The sequence below is a fragment of the Mastomys coucha genome, unplaced genomic scaffold, assembly GCF_008632895.1.
Source record: "Mastomys coucha isolate ucsf_1 unplaced genomic scaffold, UCSF_Mcou_1 pScaffold4, whole genome shotgun sequence".
NCBI classification, from domain to species: domain Eukaryota; kingdom Metazoa; phylum Chordata; class Mammalia; order Rodentia; family Muridae; genus Mastomys; species Mastomys coucha.
The window spans coordinates 5,199,995-5,222,224 of record NW_022196910.1 but is presented as its reverse complement, the minus strand read 5'-3'; the positions used below and the strand labels follow the sequence as shown (position 1 = coordinate 5,222,224).

The 22,230-nt window shown below is 38.8% G+C and overlaps 1 protein-coding gene and 1 pseudogene across 4 annotated transcripts in view; one reads left to right on the top strand and one right to left on the bottom strand.

Annotated features, from left to right (window-relative positions):
* The window catches only part of LOC116076290 (vomeronasal type-2 receptor 116-like), a 57,240-nt gene that overhangs the window by 4,391 nt on the left and 30,619 nt on the right, over positions 1–22,230 (top strand). For 2 of the 4 annotated variants that reach the window (XM_031349999.1, XM_031349998.1), the window contains exons 2-4: positions 9,770–10,049; positions 10,429–11,235; positions 12,021–12,245. In XM_031349999.1, the coding sequence (XP_031205859.1) occupies positions 9,770–10,049; positions 10,429–11,235; positions 12,021–12,245 (1,312 nt within the window). Of the gene's footprint in view, positions 1–9,769; positions 10,050–10,428; positions 11,236–12,020; positions 12,250–18,841; positions 18,848–22,230 lie in introns of all 4 variants that reach the window. The other 2 variants (XM_031350000.1, XM_031350001.1) reach the window with 2 other exon arrangements.
* On the bottom strand, positions 3,728–7,960 carry LOC116076473 (annotated as a pseudogene).

Sequence of the window (22,230 nt, the reverse complement as noted above, 5' to 3'; positions counted from 1 at the left end):
ATTTGTTGGTTGCCGTTTTGCCCTATTGACAGTGTCTTTTGCCTTACAGAAGCTTTGCAACTTTATGATTTCTATTACTCTTAATTTGTATTTCCATTATGTCCCAGATTTTCTGAATGTTTTGTGTTATAAATTTTTGCATTTAACATTTTATTTGACTTATGAATCTATTTCTTTTAATGTAATCAATGCTTGAGATTTTCTCTTTCATCTCTTGTATTCTTTTGGTGATGTTTGTGTTTGTGGTGATGCTGTTCATTTAACTAAATTTTCTTGTATAAAAATGTCCTGTCTGTGTGTGGTTTATTGTTTCTATTTCCATTATCAGGTCTTGGACATTTTTATTCATTTCCATCAGCTGTTTGCTTGTTGTTGTTGTGGTGCTTGTTTGTTTTGCTTTCTTTAATTTCTTTTATTTCTTTCATTTTTTGTCTTTTTCTATATTTCTTTAAGATATTTATTCAGTTCCCCTTTTTTGATTTTTATCATTTTCTTTTTTATTCTGTAATCCTTTTTTTACAGTCCAGTCTTCATGCCCTTCTCAGTCTGCCCTGTAACTGCTCCCCATCTCATACTGCCTACCCACTCCCCCATTTCCAAGAGGCTGTCCCCACTCTTCTAACCCCACCTCACCAGATCTCTTCACTTCCTAGGGCCTTAATTCTTTTCAGGCTTATGTGCATATTCCCTCACTAAGGCCAGACCAGGCAGTCATCTGCAGTATAGGTGTTGGGGACCTCATATCAGCTGGTGTATACTGCCTGGTTGGTGGCTTGGTGTCTGGGAGATCTTGGGGGTCTAGATCAGTTGAGACTGCTGGTCTTCACATGGGGCTGCCCTTTTCCTCACTTCTTCCAGTTTTTTTCCAAATTTAAGTGCAGGGGACCCTGGCTTCCATCCATTGGTTGGGTGCTAGTATCTGCATCTGAATCTTTCAGTTGCTTGTTAGGCCTCTAGGAGGGCAGCCCTGCTAGGCTTCTATCTGCAAGCACACCACAACATCACTAACAGTGTCAGGCTCTGGGGCCCACGCTTCAGCTGGATCCCAATTTGGTCATATCACTGGAACTCCTTTCTCTCATGTTCTCCTCCATTTTTGTCCTTGCAGTTCCTTCAAAGAGGAACAATTCTGTCAGAGCTTTTGACTGTGGGATGGCAACCCTCTCCCTCCACTTGATGTCCTGTCCCTCCACTGGAGATAGGCTCTACAAGTTGCCCCTCCTCACTGTGGAGCACTTCATCCAAGTTTTCTCCCTTTGAGTTCTGAGAGTCTTAGGTATATTCCAGAGAGTCCTCCCACCTCCTAACTCCCAAGGTTTCCTGTTTCCATCCATTCTTTCTGCTGGCCCTCAAGGCTTCAGTCATGTTCCTGCCCCCAATACCTGATCATGTTTCCCCTTCCCCTCCCAATCCTCACTCCCACCTAAGTCCCTCCCTCTCTCTGCCTCCCATGATTACTTTTTTCTCCTTTCCAAGTGGAATTGAAGCATCCTCACTTGGGCCTTTGGAGTTGTTAATCTTCTTGAGTTCTGTGGATTATGTCCTGGGTATTCTGTGCCTTTTGGGCTAATATCCACATATTAGTAAGTTTGTATGATTCGTGTACTTTTGGGTTCGAGTTGCCTAACTCAGGCTGATATTTTCTAATTCCCTCCATTTACCTGCAAAATCACGATGTCCTCGTTCTTAATAGCTGAGTAGTGTTTCATTGTGCAAATGAACTAAAATTTCTGTATCCATTCTTCTGTTGTGAGACATCTGGGTTGTTTCCAACTGTGGCTATCACAAACAAGGTCACTATGAACATAGGGGAACATGTGTCCCTGTGGCATGGTTGGGGCATCATTTGGGTGTGTGTCCAAGAGTGGAATAGCTGGGTCTTCAGGTAGATCTATTCCCAATTTTCTGGGGAACCTCCAGATTGAATTCCAGAATAGTTGTACTAGTTTGCAATTCCTCCATCAATGGAGGAGTGTTCCTCTTTCTCCACATTCTTGCCAACATGTGCTGTCACCTGAGGTTTTTGATCTTAGCCATTCTGATTGGTGTAAGGTGGAATTTCAGGTTGTTTTGATTTGTATTTCCCTGATCACTAAGGACTTTAAACATTTCCTTACATGCTTCTCAGCCATTCGAGATTCATCTGTTGTAAATTCTGTTTAGTTCTTTTTAAAAAAAATAATTTATTTTTTACACTTCATGTGTTATTCGCCTCCATGCTGTTCTACCCTCCAACTGTTCCATATCCCATACTTCCTCCCCACCCTGCCCCCATCTCTATGTGAATGTCCCTACCCCCACCCTACCTGATCTCTAAAGTCCCTGTGGCCTCCAGTGTCTTGAGGGTTACATACATCATCTCACTTGATGCCCTCTCTTCCTGCTGGAGGTGGGCTCTATAAGTTCTCTCTCCTTACTGTAGTGCATTTCATCCAAGGTCCCTCCCTTTGGATCCTGAGAGTCTCTCACTTCCCAGGTCTTTGGTACATTCTGGAGGGTCTCCCCAACCTCCTATTTCCTGAGGTTGCCTCTTTGCATTCTTTCTGCTGGCCCTCAGGGCTTCTCTCCTTTTCCCTCCCCTTTACCAGAATGGGATCCCCTCCCCTCAATCCCCTCCGGCTGTCCACTTTCTTTCCCAGGTCCCTTACTCCTTCCCCAGTTGTGATTGCTTTCATCTCCCTCCCAAGTGGGACTGAGGAGCTCTCACTTGGACACTTCAGCTTGCTGTCCTTTTTGAGTTCTGTGGAATGTATCTTGGCATTCTGCAATTTTTTTGGCTAATATCCACTTGTTAATGAGTACACACCATGCTTGTCCTTTTGGGTCTGAGTTACCTCACTCAGGATGGTATTTTTTAGTTACATCCATTTGTCTGTAAAAGTTCTATACACCATTTTTTATTTTTTTTTTTTGTGGTTAGCTTCTTAAGTTCTTTATATATTTTGGATATTAACACTCTATCATATGTGCAGTTAGTGAAGATTTTTTTCCAATCTGTAGGTTGCAGATTTGTCTTATTGACTATGGTCTTTACCTTACAGAAGCTTTCCAGTTTCATAAGGTCACATTTATCAATTCTTGATCTTAGAGTCTGATCCATTGGAGTTCTGCTTAAGAAAATTTCCCCTGTGCCAATGAGTTCAAGGTTCTTTCCTAGTTTCTCTTCTATTAGATTCAGGGTATCTGGTTTTATGTTGAGGTCCTTGATCCACTTAGACTTGAGTTTTGTGTAAGGTAACGACAGGTATGGGTCTATTTTCATTTTTTGACATAGAGACAACCAGTTATAACAGCCCCATTTTTGGAGATGCTTTCTTTTTTCCATTGTATATTTTTAGTGTCTTTTTCAAAGATCCAGTGTCCATAAGTGTATGGTTTTATTTCTGAGCCTTCAATTATTTTTTTTTTTAATTTTCAAATATTTTATTGCATAGTCTTTCATGGCAACATCAGGAGTAACAGAAAACATTATTCCCAGTTCCTAAACCACATCCTGAAAATTATATAAATTTGTATTTACATATTTGTATCAACACCCCTCCCCTAACCTCTAATTCCACTACGTATTGTAGGTCTTTTGTTTAAAGCAGGAAACTATTCTCTTAGGTAAGAAATATATGTGGAAGCTAAATGAAATGTTGGTTAGAGTAGCTGGGAACAGTTTGTCTGTGGGGCAGAATAGAAGGGCTAAGTCCAGCCAAGGCAGGGGCATCAGGTGGGGTCCATCAAGGGGAGGAGTACAGTGTATAAAAAGGCAGCATCCTGAAGGTCTGCCTTGGGATCCTTGGTCCTTCAGGAGATAGTCTTTGTCTCAGGAAGGAAGGCTTCCCAATATTTTTCCAGCTGCTGCTGGGAATGTAGGAGTGTCTCCAGGTACTTGACCATGTGGTTTTTGAAGTCCTTGGATTTCTCTTTCTCAAATTGTGTCACTTCCTTTTGGACAACTCTTGAAATCCTTTTAAAGTCCCTTTCATACTGAGTCACCTGAGATTCCCACTCTGTAATCTCATCCTTAGCCTGCTGTAGTTTATCAGGCTTGTTGGCACACAGCAGCTGAGCATCAAATTCCTGATTCTTCTGCAGCATGGCTTGAGCATCCTGCCATTGCTGCTATGTCTTTATATGCTGGTTGAAATCAGCTTGGACAATGACCATAAGGTGAATATAGACACTCAGGAGTTCAGCAAGGAGGAAGAAGTCATTGTTGGTCTGTTCCTGGTGGAGCTGCTCATTTTTTTCCTCTACCTCAGCCAGTTGGGAGAGTACTCCATACAGTCCTGTGTTGTCCTCAGAACTCCCAAGCATGGCTAGACTCAGGGCTGTGTTCAGTGCTAGTTCTTTCCTATGGTTGACTAGCATCTCCACCATAGCATGCAGGTTCCATAGGTGCTGCTCCTTACACTGTACCTCCTGGAACTTCTAGAACCAAATGTCTGGTTCATTCATCTTGACAGTCATTTTCCTGACTGCATCTGTAGCTTGTTGAACATCTTAAGGAGACCAACACCACTCCTGCCCACAGCTCAAGGCAGCTCCAAAACCTCACTGTCATCTGGATCCTGCAACATGGTAGGATGATTCACAATTCTTGGAAATTTTTTTCCCAAAGCAACCCTCTGTTTCCCAAAACGTTCTGAATTAAAAGACTCTTCCTTCCCAACTTTCACCTTTGTCATTCCTAATTAGGCTTGTCTCAAGTAGAGGATGCGCAATGAAACCATTCTAGTTGTTCTTCTCTGAAAGCTTCTCATAAAGATCCAGAAAGTCACTGAATCTTCTTTTCACCGCAAACTACCTACTTCTGAACATCGATAAGCTCATCTGTGTGGTGACTTTATAGGCCACACAGACATTTGCACCATTCCCGATCTCAGGATCAGTGATACCAACTGTCAAATCAACTGATCCTCCTGTTCTTCTTCCTCCAGCTCCTCATAGCTTGGCTCTAGCTTAGGAGAATTTGTGGCTTCTTGTGGAGGATGAGAAATAAGTGTTTTGCCTGGTGTTGTCTTCTGGTTATTCTGTGTGTTGTCCTGGTATAGTTCCACTATGGCATATGTTCAGAGGTTCAGTCTATTATGATCAAGACAGGAACATGGTGGCATACAGGCAGGCATGATGCAGGAGAAGCTGAGAGTTCATCTGAAGGCTGCTAGGAGAATACTCCTAGGTCTTCAGTTCTTGTCTATTGATTAACTTGTCTGTTTCTGTACCAATACCATGCAGGTTTTTATCACTATTTCTCTGTAGTATAGACTGAGATCAGGGATGGTGATTCACCCAGAAGTTCTTTTATTGTTAGGAATTGTTTTTGCGCTGGGCAGTGGTGGCACATGCCTTTAATCCCAGCACTTGGGAGGCAGAGGCAGGTGGATTTCTGAGTTAGAGGCCAGCCTGGTCTACAGAGTGAGTTCCAGGACAGCCAAGACTACCCAGAGAAACTCTGTCTCGAAAAAAAAACAAAAGAAAACAAACAAACAAACAAACAAAAAACAAAGAAAAAAAAAAGAAAAAAAAAAGAAAAGAAACTAAAAGAAAAAAAATAAAAAGAATTGTTTTTGCTATTCTGGGTTTTTTGTTTTTCCATATGATTTTGAGAGTTGCTCTTTCCATGTCTGAAGACTTGTGTTGGGATTTTAATGGGAATTGCATTGAACCTGTAGATTGCTTTTGGTAGGATGGCCATTTTTTTTTCTCTGTTAATTCTGCCAATCCATAAGCATGAGGGATATCTCCATTTTCTGCAATCCTCTTCAGTTTCTTTCTTCAGAGACTTGAAGTTCTTTTCAAACAGATCTTTCACTTGTTTGGTTAGAGTTATGCCAAAGTATTTTATATTATTTTTGACTCTTGTGAAAGGTGTTGTTTCCCTAATTTTTTTCTCAGCCTATTTATCACTTGTATCAAGGAAGGCTACTGCTTTCTTTGAGCTAATTTTATATCCAGCCACTTTGCTGAAGTTGTTTATCAGCTGTAGAAGTTCTCTGGTAGAATTTTTGAGGTTGCTGATGTATGCAATCCTAGTTGATTCTCTCCACATTTCCTCTCATCTTCCCTACATGAACCTCCATGTCACATTCCTACATACCAAGTCCACAAGTTAAATTCAATCTATTTCCCCAATCCAGTGAAATCCATTTGCTTCCTCTAGTTCCTTCCCTTTTAACTAACCTTTCTGGATCTACAGATTGTAGTTTGGTTATCATTTACTAGCAGTAAATGTGCACATGTAAGTGAATACATAGCATATTTATCTTTGTGGGTCCATGTCATCTCACTCAGGATAATTTTTTGTAATTAGACCCATTTGCCTACAAATTTCATTATGGCATTTTTAACAGCTGAGAATACTCCCTTTTATAAATGTACTATATATTTTAAATCTACTTATATATTGAGGGATGTATAATTTGTTTTCAGGTTCTGGTTATTAAGAACAGAGCACCAATGATCAGAGTTGAAAAAGTGTCCTTGTGGTATGATAAAGCATCCCTTAGGTATACGCCCAAGAGTGGCATATACATATCTTGGGGTAGAATGATACTTTCCTCATTCCATGAGGAGCCACCACACTGATACCCAGAATGGCACTACAAGATGCTGTTCTAGCAATGAATGAGTTTTCCTCTTATTCTCCATCCTTGCAAGGGTGAAATATTACATGTGTTATTGATATTTGGCATCTTAGGAGGTATAAAATGGGACCTCAGTGAAGTTTTGTTTGCATTCCCCTGATGACTAGAGATGTTGGACATTTTTTTTTTATTAATCATTCCATTAGTTTTCTTCTCAAATGATATCCTACTTCCTGGTTACCCACCTACTAATCTCCCCTTCCCACGATATCCTACTTCCCGGTTACCTCTCCACCAACCTCTCATCCCACACCTGCCATTCCCATCCCTTTTACCTGTATAAGAGTGTGCCTCTACCCACACTCTCCTGCCCTACTACTCCAGCATCCCCCTACTCTGGGACATCAAACCTCCCCAGGACCAAGGGTGTCCCCTCCCATTGCTGTCAGGCAAGACCATCCTCTGCTACATATGTATCTGGAGTCATGGGTCCCTCCAGGTATACTCCTTGGTTGGTGGTCTAGACTTTGGGAGAACTCAGTAATCAGGCCAACTTCTATTGCTCTTCCAGTGGGATTGCAATCCCACACCACTCCACCAGTCCTTCTGCCAGCTCCCCAACCAGGTTCCCTGAGTTCAATCTGATAGTTGGTTCCAAGCATCCACATCTGCATTGGTCAGTTGTTGGCTGGAACTCCTCAGGATCTGCCATACTTGGTTCCTGTCCACAGATGCTTCTTGACCACTGTAACAGTGTTTGGTTTGCAGACATGATGTATCCCAAGTGGGGCCATTTCCGGTTGGCCCTTCCTTCAGTCTCTGTTCCATTTCTGTCCCTGTTCTTCCTTTGGACAGGAACATTTCTGGGTTAAAAAACTTTGAGATGGGTGGGTGGCTCCATCCCTCAGCCAGGGGCCGTACCTATCTACTAGAGGTAGTCTCCACAGGTTCTGTCTCCCCCTCCTCTTCGCATTATGACTGAAGTCAATCCTGGGGGGTCCTGGGAGCCTCACATTTCTCTGGTGTCTGGGACCCTCCAGTGGTTATCCCCAGTTCCTCATCTCCCTGCTAGGTATTTTTAGTCAACTTCCTGACCCTCTGTACCTTTCTTACATGTCCTCCAGTTTTTGATACTGCCATCCTTATTTCAGCCTCCTTTTTATTTCCTCTCTTGTCCCACTCTCTTCCACCTGAAGCACCCCCCCCCCAATCTCTCTTCCTTCTATGTTTTATATGATCTGTAGATTGTATCATAGGAATTGTGAGCTTATTAGTGTGTTCTTTCATGTCTAGGTTTCCTCACTCAGGATGATATTTTCTCATTCCATCCATTTGCCTGAGAACTTCATGTAGTCATCGTTTTTAATCACTGCATAATACTCCATTGTGTATATGTGCCACTTTTTCTCTATCCACTCTTATGTTGTGTGACATCTGGGTTATTTCCAGATTCTGGCTACTATAAATAAGGTTGCTATGAACATAGTGGAGCATGTGTCCTTGTTATATGATGAAGCATCTTTTGGGTATACACCCATAAATGGTATTTCTGAGTCTTCAGGTAGAACTATTTCCAAAAAAAAAAAAAAAAAAAAATCCAGCTATGTCTCCTACCCCAACCCGATTGGCAAATGTCAGAGCCCATAAGCTACCAACTGGTAGACACAAAAGCTAGCCTGGGCTCTTCCTAGGTGCTGCTGTATGCTGCTCTAGAGATGCAGCCTAATCCTGCAAATGTGGAAAGCCCTAGCTCTGCAGTGAAGCAGGCAGAGTCCTGCTGTTCAGAGAGCAGAGAGTGGTGCTTCATACATCCTGCATTCAAAAACATTATAGAGAGTAAAATGAATTAAGGTGTCAATGCTACCTTAAGCAGCTGCTTTCCTTGAACATGGGCTCCCATGTGGAAACTGGTGACTGCTCAGCCTAGCAAATGGCACATGGCTCAAGTCAAAAACTCTCAGCAAATGAAAGGCGATTTGAATGAAGTCAAATAAAGAGAAGAATATTAAATTAAATATTAAATTTGTATAAAGAGAATGGGGAATGTAGGATATTTATCCACACAGATTTTAATCTCCAAAAAGATGAAAGAAATTGATATAAATCTTTTTAAAGATACATAGATAGCAAATAAATAAATAAATAAATAAAATCCAGGCCCTTGATCTGAATACTTGGGAGACAAAGGCAGGGGCAGATAGGTTCCTTGTAAGTTTGAGGGTAGCCTAGTCTATAGAACGAATTCAAGTCAGTCTGGGCTATGCAATGGAACCCTGTCTGAATAAATAATATTAGTTGTTTTATATTACCAAAATGAAAGCAGTCATAAAGGAAATGATTGTAGTAGTATGGTATACCCTCTTTGAGACAGGACAAAATAGCACAGGCCTAAAAAGGGGCTGGGGGAGGGGAACTGCTGGATTGAATCAGTCCATACATTTAGTGACCTCAGATTGCTGAGCCAAGGATATGTTGTTTGGCAGAGAGGCTCTAGGTTTTTCTTAACAGGGAAGAAGAAAAAGGCTTTTGAATTTTCCAAAGTAATAAAGATCAGATTTAATAGATGGAGAACCCCTGAAGATCTCAGTTGCAGACAGGAGAAAATTAAAAGGACTAAATGCACTGATAATATATATTGCTAAACCCTCCTTTGAAAAAGCTCTGAAACTGACTGGGACAGACATGTGTACCCAGCCAGAGCTTCGGCTTACATGGCCGATAAATCTTGTTGGCTACAGAATTCTCATGACTAATTACATATCATCTTTTCATATGAATAGAGATTTCTATTGCAGTTTGAATATATGATCAAAATAATTTCTAAAGAAAAGTCAGTTGTAGTTCAAGTCATAGGATTTTTTGTTTTTTATGTTTTTCTAGAATGAAAATTGCAAGACTGATATATAGCAAACTGGATGTCTTGGGTTGTACTCTAATTCATGGATGGAAATCAGAGATCAAACAAGTACTTTATTAATTTTCACTAAGACAAAATATCTCATATAAGAAGGATCTATTTTGATGAATTGTGAAACTAATTTCAGCTTTAAAGATCTCTTCTTCTATGCCTTTATATTAGGATAGGTAGAATTTAAGCAGAAATATGGAGAGAATATAATATAAATATTACTTCAGTTGATTTGAATATTTCATCTCTGCAACATTCTCCATAATGTTACTGTGTTTTCTTTTAGAATACCAATATGGAAATATGAGTTTTTTTTAATCCTGCTTTTTGCTACTGATGAGATTAACAGGAACCCTCACCTTTTACCCAACATGTCTTTGATATTTACCTTCCCTTATGACATGTGTTTTGATACATTGAAAACAATTGATGAACTAAGTTTACCAAAAATCAATCATCAAGTATTTCCTAATTATGAATGTAGATTGTCTGGATGTAAAATAGGACTTACAGGACCATCGTGGACTATATCTTCAAAACTGGCAATCTTCTTCCGTTCTCCAAAGGTGAGGCTCCCTGGAAAAAGAAGAGGTAACAGTCGGTCTCTGCCAATCCCAAGTTCCTGCAGAGAATGAATGGGCACCATAGGTTTGGATGTGCTGATGTTTATATTCTAAAGGATTAAAGAATTAAATATTGACAGGACAGTGATATTTCCTTGTATCACAAGAATGGATGAACTGGAAAAATAAGCAAAAGTTTTGTTGAACATTCAGGTTGTCATAAATATTATAAAATCTAATAGGAGTAATAAAAAACATTTACAAGGTAAATTTATTGTCCTCTGTAGGAATTCTGGAAGGTGAGTAACACAACTCATATCTGAGAATGGACTTCAAGCCAATCATATTACTCACATTGGTTCCTCTGTTCTTCCTCCTTCAGATTTTCTTTGGACCATTTCATCCTATCCTGAGTGACACTGTCCGATTTCCCCATGTCTATCTGATAGCACACAAGGATACATGTTTATCCCGTGCCATGGTCTCTTTACTGGTTTATTTTACATGGACCTGGGTAGGGTTACTCATTTTGGATAATGACCAGGGAACTCAGTTCCTCTCAGATTTAAGAGAAGAGATGCAAAGTAATGGAGTCTGTTTAGCGTTTGTGAATGTGATCCCTGAAAGCATGAAGTTATATATGATCAGGGCTGTAATATATGATACTCAAATCATAACGTCTTCAGCAAAGGTTGTTATCATTTATGGTGAAATGAACTCTACCCTTGAAGCCAGCTTCAGAAAATGGGTATATTTAGGTGTACAGAGAATCTGGGTTACCACCTCACAATGGGATGTCATCACAAGTAAAAGAGATTTCAGCCTTGATGCCTTCCATGGGACTGTCACTTTTGCACACCATCATGCTGAGATTTCTAAATTTAGAAACTTTGTGGAAACAATGAACACTTCCAAATACCCAGTAGATATCTCTCAAATGAGGCAGAAGTGGAATTATTTTAATTGTTCAGTTTCCAATACCAACTATAGCTCAATGAATCATTATTCTTTCAACACTTCATTGGAATGGTTATCCCAGCATAATTTTGACATGGTCCTAAGTGAAGAAGGTTACAATTTATATAATGCTGTGTATGCTGCAGCCCACACTTATCATGAAGTCATTCTTCAACAAGCAGAGTCTCAGGAAACAGAAGGTTCCATAGGAGTGTTCAGTGATTGTCAGAAGGTAAAGCATCTTATTTTCTATCATACTTAACTTATGACATTTTAAATGCCCCGAGAAATGCTGCTATAAATTTGTCAAGAGACTTCTCTCAATACATGGATTTCTATACCTCAAAACTCCCTAGCATAAATTTTTTGTGACTAAATAGACTGGACAAAATTAACATTCAATGTATGACAACATTTTTGTATGAACATCTGGTACTTTTGTTAGAATATTTTTCATTTTTTCCAAATTAGTTTAATATTGGGAATAGTAACTGGAATTTTTATGATAAAATTTTCAAGTGACAACTAGAATCTTTTTCTTAAGAAATAGAATCCACATTAGTCAATGTCATACATAATTATTTTATGAAGTGTCAATTAAGTATATAGACAATTATATTGACTTTACATTTTTATTAAATTTATTTTTTATATGTATGCTGTATTTATACTATTTTAAATCTTCCTCTCTTCCTTTTAAGAACTTCCAGGATCTTCACTATTTCTCAATTTTATGGTTTCCTTCTGACAGTTTTCATATAATTAATAAATGTTCACATCTCTATCATTATGTTACTCAATAATTGGTAAGCATTTGTTCTGTCAATTTCTGTCATGAAATATATATGAAATATAAAACAATTTATTTAACCATGAGATATCTTGTGTTTCACTAGGTAGGATAGCTTCAATACAGTTATTTTTCCTGTAATATATTGTAAATTATTGGACATTCACAATTTCACTTTGCCTTAGTGGGTGGACATATGTAACCATCTAATGATGCGTCTCATTTAGATTGCTTCATTGCTAAAGAAGAGAGTATTTACTAATCCTGTTGGAGAACTGGTGAACATGAATCTAAGAAAAACCCTATGTGCAGAATATGACATTTTCAACATTTGGAATTTCCCACAAGGCTTTGGACTGAAGGTGAAAATAGGAGATTACTCCCCTAATTTCCCACCGAGTCAACAACTGCACATATCTGAAGACTTGAAGTGGGCCATGGGGGAAACATTGGTGTGTACACTATAATTTTCATTATTTTCAGCATGTTTTTTTTTATAAAATTGTGTGGCATTGGTCATGGGTTAGTGGTAGAGAACAATTTCATGTCTGTGATATACTCAAGCACCCATGTTTGATTTTTCACAAATTGCTGTAAGTCTTGATATTGGAAATCCAGTGCTTCTGGCTTCCATGGACACTTAAAGGCAATTCCAGATTACCTCAGACTACAAAAACATATATAAAAAATTAAAAATATAATAAATTGTTTAGCCTATTAAATTTTATTACTAGTATTAAACTGTGAAATTTTGTGATTCCACACATACATCTTTGTAGCTGAATCATGAATACCATGTAATTTTATTTTATTTTGTTTTTTCCAATATAACTGTTTATATTTATTGGTAATTACATTATCAGAGTATACACCCATATGTTTTATTTTGTTTTTTAACACACACACACACACACACACACACACACACACACACACGCGTGTGTGTGTGTGTATCAGTGCCTACAGGGATCACTGGTGTTAAGTCCTCTGGAACTGGAGCTACATAGGGTTGTGAGCCACCATGTAGATGTTAGAAACTTAGCTTAGGTCCTCTGGAAGTCCAGCAAATACTCTTAACTACTGAGCCATCTCTCTAGTGTCCCAAACACTTACTCGCTTTGTCAACTGTGGGAAACTTGAAGCAATGACCCCTCGAGACAATGAAGATGCATAGAGTTTTGCTGCTAATACCAGAGTCCTATTTAATGAACCAGCCTACCTTGGGAAAGAACTGATTTTAGGACCACTGCACCCAATATTTAAGATGAGTCTGGAGTGCCTTATAATAGCAGAAAGTAAAACCTGTAAAACACATTTAACAAAATAACAGTGAGGGTATGTAAAAAAGAAATAACATCCAACTACAAACAAAAGAAAAACCTTAACAGCCAAAGCTTGAACATTTGGAGGGACAGAATAAATGAAGAGACATTTCTGTAACTCACAGTATGAAATAAATATCCTTGAGTCAATACTGATATTAGAAGTAGAAGGTACAGGTGTGGCTCTGACCCTGAATCAAATCAACTGTACAACTACATTTGAGATAATAGGAGAAACTAGAACACAGGTTGGTTATTTGATTCTATGAAGTAATTAATAATAAGGTTTTTTAGAGTATGATAACATTATGGCTTTGTGTTTTTGAAATGTCTTTATTAGTAATATTACTGACCCACTTATGGGAGAACAGTATATTTATGGTTGGATTGTTTTTGTTTGGATTGTATAAATAAATAGATGAAGAAGAAAGGACAAATGTCTGTCAAAGGTTTCTGAACATTGGCCTTAGCTAATGGTTGGGCTCCAGCATCCAGCATAGTCACTAACTGTAATAGATGGGCTGCATCTACACCATGTGTGAGCGACAGAGAAAATGAACCTTGGAGATACACACACACACACATATATATCCATATGTATATATATGAATAAAATTTACTTAACAATATATTATATTTAACAATTTATTATTTAATAATACAATATACAGCATATTATATATTTATATGATATATTAATAATTTATACAATATATAATTAATATATTTATTATATTAATTATATATCTCCCACATTGGTATCCTCCAGACTTTGGGGCATCTATTCTCTCACAGTTAGGTGTGTTGTCTCCCACTGAGGCAGCAATGTTGGGGAATGGATTCCACAGATATTCATCAGCTTTAGTGTCAGCTTTTTCTCCAGGTGTTTGCTTGCAGCCAACCATTGGAAGGAGCATGGGGACCCCAATGGAGGACTTAGAGGATGCACTGAAGGAGCTGAAGAAGTTTGCAACCTCATAGGAAGAACAACAATATCAACCAACCAGACCTCCACAGTTCCCAGGGATGAAACCATCAACCAAAGAGTACACATGGAGGGATTCATGGCTCCAGCTGCATATGTAGCAGAGGATGGCTTTATCTGGCATCAGTGGGAGGGGAAGCTGTTGGTCCTATGAAGGCTTGATGCCCCAGTGTAGGGGAATGCTAGGGCAGTGAGGTGGGTGTGGATGAGTGGGTAGGTGGGGGAGAACCCTCATAGAGGCAGGGGGAGATGGAATGAGAAAGGAGGTTTGTGGAGGGGAAATCCGGAAAGGGGATAACATTTGAAATGTAAATAAATAAAACAACCAATAGAAAATTGCAAGAAATTTATAACATTTCAAAATATTAATATTACAATTATATAACATGCAAAAATATTCATAAGCAAAATTGGTATAATGTTTTCTTTCTTTTTTATAATTTTATTGATTTACATTTCAAATATTGTCCCCTTCCCATTCCTCCTGCATGAGCACCCTACCCCCTACTCCTTCCCATTCACCTCTAAGAGAGTGCTCCCCCACCCACTCCTACCTTCTCCTCTAGCATCCCTCTTTTCTGGGGCATCAAGTCTCCATAGGACTAAGTGCATCCCCTCCCCTTAAGACCAGACAAAGCAGTCCTCTTTTACATATGTACTGGGAGCCACGGACCAGCCTATGTATACTCTTTTGTTGGTGGCTTAGTGTGGGTCAGTGGGCCTTTCTGACAGCTGGGGTCCAGTTTAGCAGCCACCTGAGATCCCCGGAGACCCACTGAGCAGAGTAAATTTGTTCGCAAGGGACTGTAGGCATTCAGTGATAGCTCCTGAGATGATGGCTCAGATTTCAGCCCAAACCCTACAGCTGCCCTTGCAGGAGATGTGTGCTCTATCAGGCAGACACTGCCCCAAATGCCCAGCATTCTAGCTGGACCGTACACCCAGTCATCTGACCACAAGCCAGGCATGCCTCGCCCCATACAATAAAAGGGGCGGTTTGCCCCCTCCTCACTCTCTTGCTCTCTTGCTCTCTTACTCTTACTCTTATCCTCTCTTGCTCTTTGTTCCTCTCTCTCTCCTCTCTGTTCTTTGTTCTCTTCTCTGGCTTTCTCCTCCTTTCTTTCTCTTTTTCTCTCTCCTTCCTCTCCTTTCCTTCCCTTTATTCAAACAACATATTTTCTCCTTCTTACAATAAAATAACTCATCCATACATTGCCTCCTTTTTAGCTAAGGCGTTGTGCAGCAACAGGTCAGCCCTGGGGGGGAGAGAGAGACCTGGGCCTCAGCAGCAGGCCCTCTGCCTCCAAGGAGAGAGAGAGAGCCTCAGCCAGACCACCAGCCCAGGCCCCTGTCATGGGAACAACAAGTAGTGCAGAATGAGGCCAACAGGTCTCCGCCTTTGGAACAACATATGGTGGAGGATGTGAGGAAAGGAACCCTAGCTCTGTGCTAACAGAACAGCTGCACTGCTACTCTTTCCCCCATGCCCTTAACCCTTTCCTTCCCAGATGTCAGTGGCACCCATCGGCACCTGCGGTGCCCAGCAGCATATGGAAACCTATGTCCCTGGCTTCCTGGCAGGCCAAGGGACCACTTTCTTCACTTGTCTCATTACCTCTACCTCCCTTGGACTGGAACAACTTCACCCCCCTCACCCTACCCCGGACTGAGGTAAAGTAAGCAGACAGGTGCTTTGCACTTGCCTGGTCAGCTCTGTCTCTGGCCCAAGTGTAAAGTTAGACTACCCTATTAACCTTTTGTTCCTTGGCTGCCCGGGTGATTGCACCGGGCAGTTTCCCTGCAGTAGTGTGGTTGTAAAGAGAGTGCATCTGCCCGGTGGTGATGGCACATGCCTTTAATCCCAGCACTTGAGAGGCAGAGGCAGGCAGATTACTGAGTTCAGGGCCAGCCTGGTCTACAGAGTGAGTTCCAGGACATCCAGGGCTATACAGAGAAACCCTGTCTCGAAAAACCAAAAGGAGAGAGAGAGGAGAGAGAGAGAAAGAGAGAGAGAGAGAGAGAGAGAGAGAGAGAGAGAGAGAGAGAGAGAGAGAGAGAGAGAGAGAGAGAGAGAGAGAGAGAGAGAGAGAGAGAATCTGCTCCCAAGAGGGCAGGGTGGCCTGTGAAGAGCTCTTCAGGAGAAAAAGCTCTCTGTGGTGGAGAAACTCAGCCCAGCCCCCATGGCGTGCAAACAGGCAAGACATTGGCTGGAGACAGAACCAGTTAATCTAAACAGTGAGTGAGCCAGTTCAAAAACTGGGTATTCCTTTCTCTCTCCCTTCTCCCTCCCTCCCTTGGAAAAGCAGGGTCCCTCTGCTACACAGACCTCTTGGCTCTGCTTCCCTTTGTGTTCCTCCAAACTGGCACAAACTTCTACTCTGTACCCCTCCCCTAGATCTCAGTGCTGCCTCTGAGCTCTGAGCTTCACGTACCTGCTAGCTAACTTGCAGCATGCTCGCACAGGCTAACAGCCTGCAGCTTCAGCTAAAATCCTGTCACTCAACCCTTCAACTTTTTCAAGGTTAAAACTTTATACCTTGCTTTTCAAGGAAAATTGAATAAAAATACATAGCCTGCTTGCTGCACACACAGCCTACCCATCTAAGCCCACCAAAAGTGCTACCCAGAGGTTTTGTTCGCTTTCGCCCCCTATAGAAATAACTAAATTCTGCTTTTCAACCCAAAATTTTCTTGCTTCTTCATTTGAACATTTATTTTCTCCCAAACATCAGCGATGTATGTCCAAAAGTTTTTAACTTGCTTAGGATTTAAGTCACCTAATTTACTTCCACAGGTCAAATCAACTATGCTGATCACATGAAGCAGACTTTAAAGATTTAATATATCTGGTTTTATGTGGAGATCCTTGATCCACTGGCACTTGAGCTTTGTACAAGGTAATAAATATGGATCAATTTGCCTTCTGCATGCAGAACGCATGTTAGGCCAGCACCATTCTTCGAAGATGATATCTTTTCCCACTGTATGGTTTTACCTCCTTTGTCAAAGATCAATTATCAATAGGTGTGGGGTTTATTTCTTGGTCTTTGATTCTATTCCATTGATCCACCTGTCTGTGTCTCTACCAAAACGATATGGTTTTTATTACCATAGGCCTGTATTACAGCTTGAGGTCAGGGATGGTAATTCCCCCAGAAGTTCTTTTATTGTTGAAAATTGTTTTCACTGTCCTGTTTGCTGTTGTTGTTGTTATTCCTTATGAAGTTTCTGATAGAATTACTGTTTATATCTTTGTGAAAAATTGAGTTGGGATTTTGATGGGGATTATACTGAATCTGTAGATTTGTTTTAATAAGAAAGCCATTTTTAGTATACAATCTTGCTAATCCATGAGCATGGGAGATCTTTCTGTCTTCAGAGGTCTTCTTTGATTTCTTCCTTGAGAGACTTGAAGTTCTTGTCGTATAGCTCTTTCACTGGCGTGGTTAGAGTTACACCAACTTATTTTATACTATTTGTGGCTGTTGTGAAGGGTATCATTTCCCTACTTTCTTTCTCAGTCTGTTTATCATTTATATAAAGGAAGGCTGCTTATTTGTTTGAGTTAATTTTATATCCTGCCACTTTGTTGAAGTTGTTTATGAGCTGTAGGTGTTCTTTGATAGAATTTGGGGAGTTGCTTATGTGTATTATCCTATCACCTGCAAACAGTGATACCTTCACTCTTTTCTCTCCAAGTTTTATCCCCTTGATTTCCTTTTGTTGTTTAATTGCTCTTGCTAGAACTTTAAGTACTATATTGAATAAATAGGGAAAGAGCGGGCAGCCTTGTCTTGTCCCTGATTTTGGTGGGATTGCTTAAATATTCTCTCCATTTAATTAGATGTTGTCTGCTGGTTTGTTGTATACTGCTTTTCATTAGGTGTAGACATGTGCATTTAATTCCTGATCTCTCCAAGACTTTTAATATGAAGGGGTGCTGCTTTTTGTCAAATACTTTTTTTAGCATCTAATGAGATGATCCAGTGATTTTCTTCCTTGACTTTATTTAGTGGATTACATTGATGGATTTCTGTATATTGAAGCATCCCTGCATGCCTGGGTTGAAGCCTAATTGACCATGATGGATGATTGTTTTGATGTGTTCTTGGATTCCCTTTGAAAGAACTTTATTGAATATTTTTGAATCAATTTTTATAAGCAAAATTGTTCTGAAGTTGTTTTTCTTTGTTGGGTCTTTGTATGGTTTATGTATCAGAGTAACTGAGTCCTCAGAGAATGAATTAGGTGGTGTTCTTTCTCTTTCTATTCATGAAATAGTTTGAGGAGTATTAATATTAGGCCTCCTTTGAAGGTCTGGTAGAATTCTGCACTAAACATATGTGTCCCTGGGCTTTTTTTTTGTTTGTTTGTTGTTTGGGAGACTTTTAATGACTGCTTCTCTTTCCTTTGGGGTTATGGGGCTGATCAGTTGGTTAATTTACCTGGATTAATTTTGGAACATGGTATCTGTCTAGAAAATCATCTGTTTAATCTAGTGTTTTGAATTCTGTTAAATATAGTTTTTTGTAGTAGGATCTGATGATTTTTTTGAATTTCCTGAGTTTCTGTTTTTATATTTCCCTTTCATTTCTAATTTTGTTTTTGAGTACTGTCTCTGTGCTCCTTAATTAGTTTGGCAAAGAGTTTATCTATGTTGTTGATTTTCTTAAAAAAAAAAAACTCTCAGCTCTTACTTTTGTTAATATTTCTTGCTGTTTTCTTTTGTTTCTAATTTTAGCCAAGAGTTTGACAATTTTTTGTAGACTACTCCTCTTGGGTGTATTTTCTTCTTTTTGTTCTAGAGTTTTCACATGTGCTATAATGTTGCTAGTACAGGATCTCTCTAGCTTCTTTATGAAGGCATTCAGTGGTATGAATTTTCTTCTTAGCCCTACTTTCATTGTGTCCTGATATTGTGGGTAAGCTGTGCCTTCATTTTTCCTTAAGTTCTACAAAGTCTTTAATTTCTTATTTTTTTCTATGACCAAGTCGTAGAGTAGAGAGTTGTTCAGTTTCCATGAGTATGTGAAATTTCTATTGCTTTTGTTGTTATTGAAGACCAGCATTTGTCTGTGGTTACCTGATAGCATCTATGGGATTGTTTTAGTCTTATATCTGTTGGGGCTTGTTTTGTGTCTGATAATAAGGTCAATTTTTGAGAAGGTTCCATGAGATGCTGAGAAGAAGGTATGTACTTTTGTTTTTAGAATGAAATGATCTGTATATATCTGTTAAATCCATTTGGTGTATAATTTTGGTTAGTTTCACTCTGTCTTCGTTTATGTTCTGTTTCAGTGAACTGTCCCTTGGGGAGAGTGGGGTCTTGAAGTCTTCCATTATTACTATGTGAGGTCCAGTGTGTGTTTTTAGCTTTAGTACCCTTGCATTTGGGACATAGATGTTCAGAATCGAGCCTTTATCTTGGTGAATTTTTCCTTTCATGAGTATTGATGAATATGAAGTGTCCTTAACTATCTCTTTTGATAACTTTTGGTTAAAAGTCTATTGTCATTGAAATGCATTTCCTGTATGCAGCAAAATGTTTTATCCTGTTTGTATATCCAATCTGTTAGCCTGTGTCTTTTTATTTGGTATTTGAGTTCATTGGTGTTGAGGGATAGTAAAGATCAATGGTTGTTGGGAGGATTCTCTTTACTGGTTCAATCTATTTACTGTTCTGTAGGTTTCTTGTTCATTTATGGCCATCTCTTTCTTTAGGTTAGGGAAGTTGTCTTCTGTGAGTAGGTGGAAGATGTTTTCTTGCCCTTTGAATTGGGAATCTTCACTCTCTTTCAAATCTATTACTTGTGGGTTTCATCTTTCCATTTTGTCCTGAATATCATGGATGTTTGGCTTAGGAACTTTTTGCACTTTGTATTTTTTTGACTGTTGTATCAATATCTTCTATTGTATATTCTATGCCTGAGGTTCTCTCTTCTATCTCCTGTATTCTTTTGGTGATGCTTGCATCTGTGACTCCTGATCCCTTTATTAGGGTTTCTGGCTCCAGGGTTGTCTCCCATTGTGTTTTTTTTTTCTATATACAGGATGGTTTTGTTCAATTCTTTCACATGCTTGATTGTGTTTTCTTATTTAAGGGATTTATTTATGTCCTCCTTAAAGTCCTATGATCAGAAAACTTATGGCTCAGACTCTAAGATCAACAATTGACAAATGGGATTTTATGAAATTAAAAAGCTTCTGTAAGGCAAATGACAATCTCAATATGACAATGCAGAATACTATAGTTTGGGAAAAGATCTTCACTGACCCTACATGTGATTGAGGGCTAATATTCAAAATATATAAATAACTCAAGAAATTAGACTAAAAAAAACCCCAATGATATAATTCAACAATGGGGCAAAGATCTGAACAGAGGATTCTCAAGAGAGGAATCATCAATGGCCAAGAAGCATTTAAAGAAATGTTCAGCATCCTTTTTTTTTTTTTTAACTTTTATTGCATTATGATGAGAAAAGTTACATGATTTCAATTTATCTGAATTTGTTAACATTTAAAAACATATTTTAATTAAATAGAATTGAATCACATAATTGTTTCCTTTTTGTATCACTGCCCCTCCCAGAGACGCCCCCTTCAATACCTACAATATCTTTTTTGCCATATTCCTTAAAGTTTATAAAATATTATAACAATAAAAATAAGTATTATGAAAGTTGTTTGATATAAAACAAAAATCAATTTAACAGTCTTATGTAGATGCTCGTCTACAGTAATAGTGAAAATACATTTTTCTCTATAAATTTTAAATAACTCCAAACATATTAACTGTATACTTAAAAATAATACATCACTACTAGTATGTTCTTAAATGAACATGAATATATAAAGTCTTTTTGTTTGTTTAGTAGAGTTTAAAATCTTGGCTCTTACTGTGTACAAGCCCAAAATAAGAATAATTTTTAGACATTGTGTTTCATTGTAATAATGCTGTATTTCAATGAACCTCATATCACCAAAGGATTTTACCTCCATCGTAGCTAAGCCGAGAGTTGATAGTTCTGCTGCACCAAGAATTGTAGAATGAATTGTAGGCTTGATTTTTGGATACAGACTACCTGCTATGGTCAAAGCTATTTGACTTGAGTGAGTGACTTCATTCTCAGCCCACAGAGAACAGGTTACATTCATTTAAGAAATGGTGTAGGTATTAAGATGGTCTATCTATAAAGTCATTTGCCAACTGTTTCAATGAACAATGGTTCTGCTTCGAGGGTGGCACAGATATTAGGTGAGGGTAAAAATTTGGTTCATTAGCTGTGATAATTTGGAAAAGCATTCATCTCAGAGAAAGAGTAACTTATAAAGTCCTCTTCTTCAAACTTGATACAAGAATTACAAATGTCAAGCAAAGCATTCAGTCTCACTTTGTTGTTCTCTTACAAGCCACCTCCCTAGTTAATCATCTATGTTTCTTTTGGGTATATAAATGCTTTTGAAATATGTAAGCTGTTCTGTAAAAAATAGTATAGTGTAAAAACATGAAATAAACAATACTACTAATAGAGATGCTGAGATAGGAGAAGCAAGATTTCAAGACCCTTATGTTGTACACAGCCAGACACTGTAACAAACATACAAGCTGACAGTGTATATAGATTGTACAATGTTGAACCTATTTCTCCAATTACCAAATTAGAGAGAGCATTGGATGACAATCAACAAATATCCAATTCCTCATATTATTGGATTTCAATCTCTTTGGATATGTTCGTAATATTAATTTTCAAATTAATATATTAAGAAAAAGTAATTGTCACTTCCTATTGTTTTTGTTGTAAAAGGTGGAATTAGGTTTGTGTGGATTTGTTGAAAGATTACCTTTTTGCTTCTTCTAGGGTGTAGTTTTATTCCATATGTTGATGTTTTCCGTTTATTTTCCTTTGTAGAGGGGGATTTGTTGAAAGATATTGTGTAAATTTTTTTTTGTCATGGAATATGCTGTTTTCTCCATCTCTGGTAATTGAGAGTTTTGCTGGGTATAGTAACCTGGGCTGACATTTGTGTTCTTGAAGGGTCTGTATGACATCTGCCTAGGATCTCCTAGCTTTCATAGTCTCTGGTGAGAAATCTGCCATAATTCTGATAGGCCTGCCTTTATAT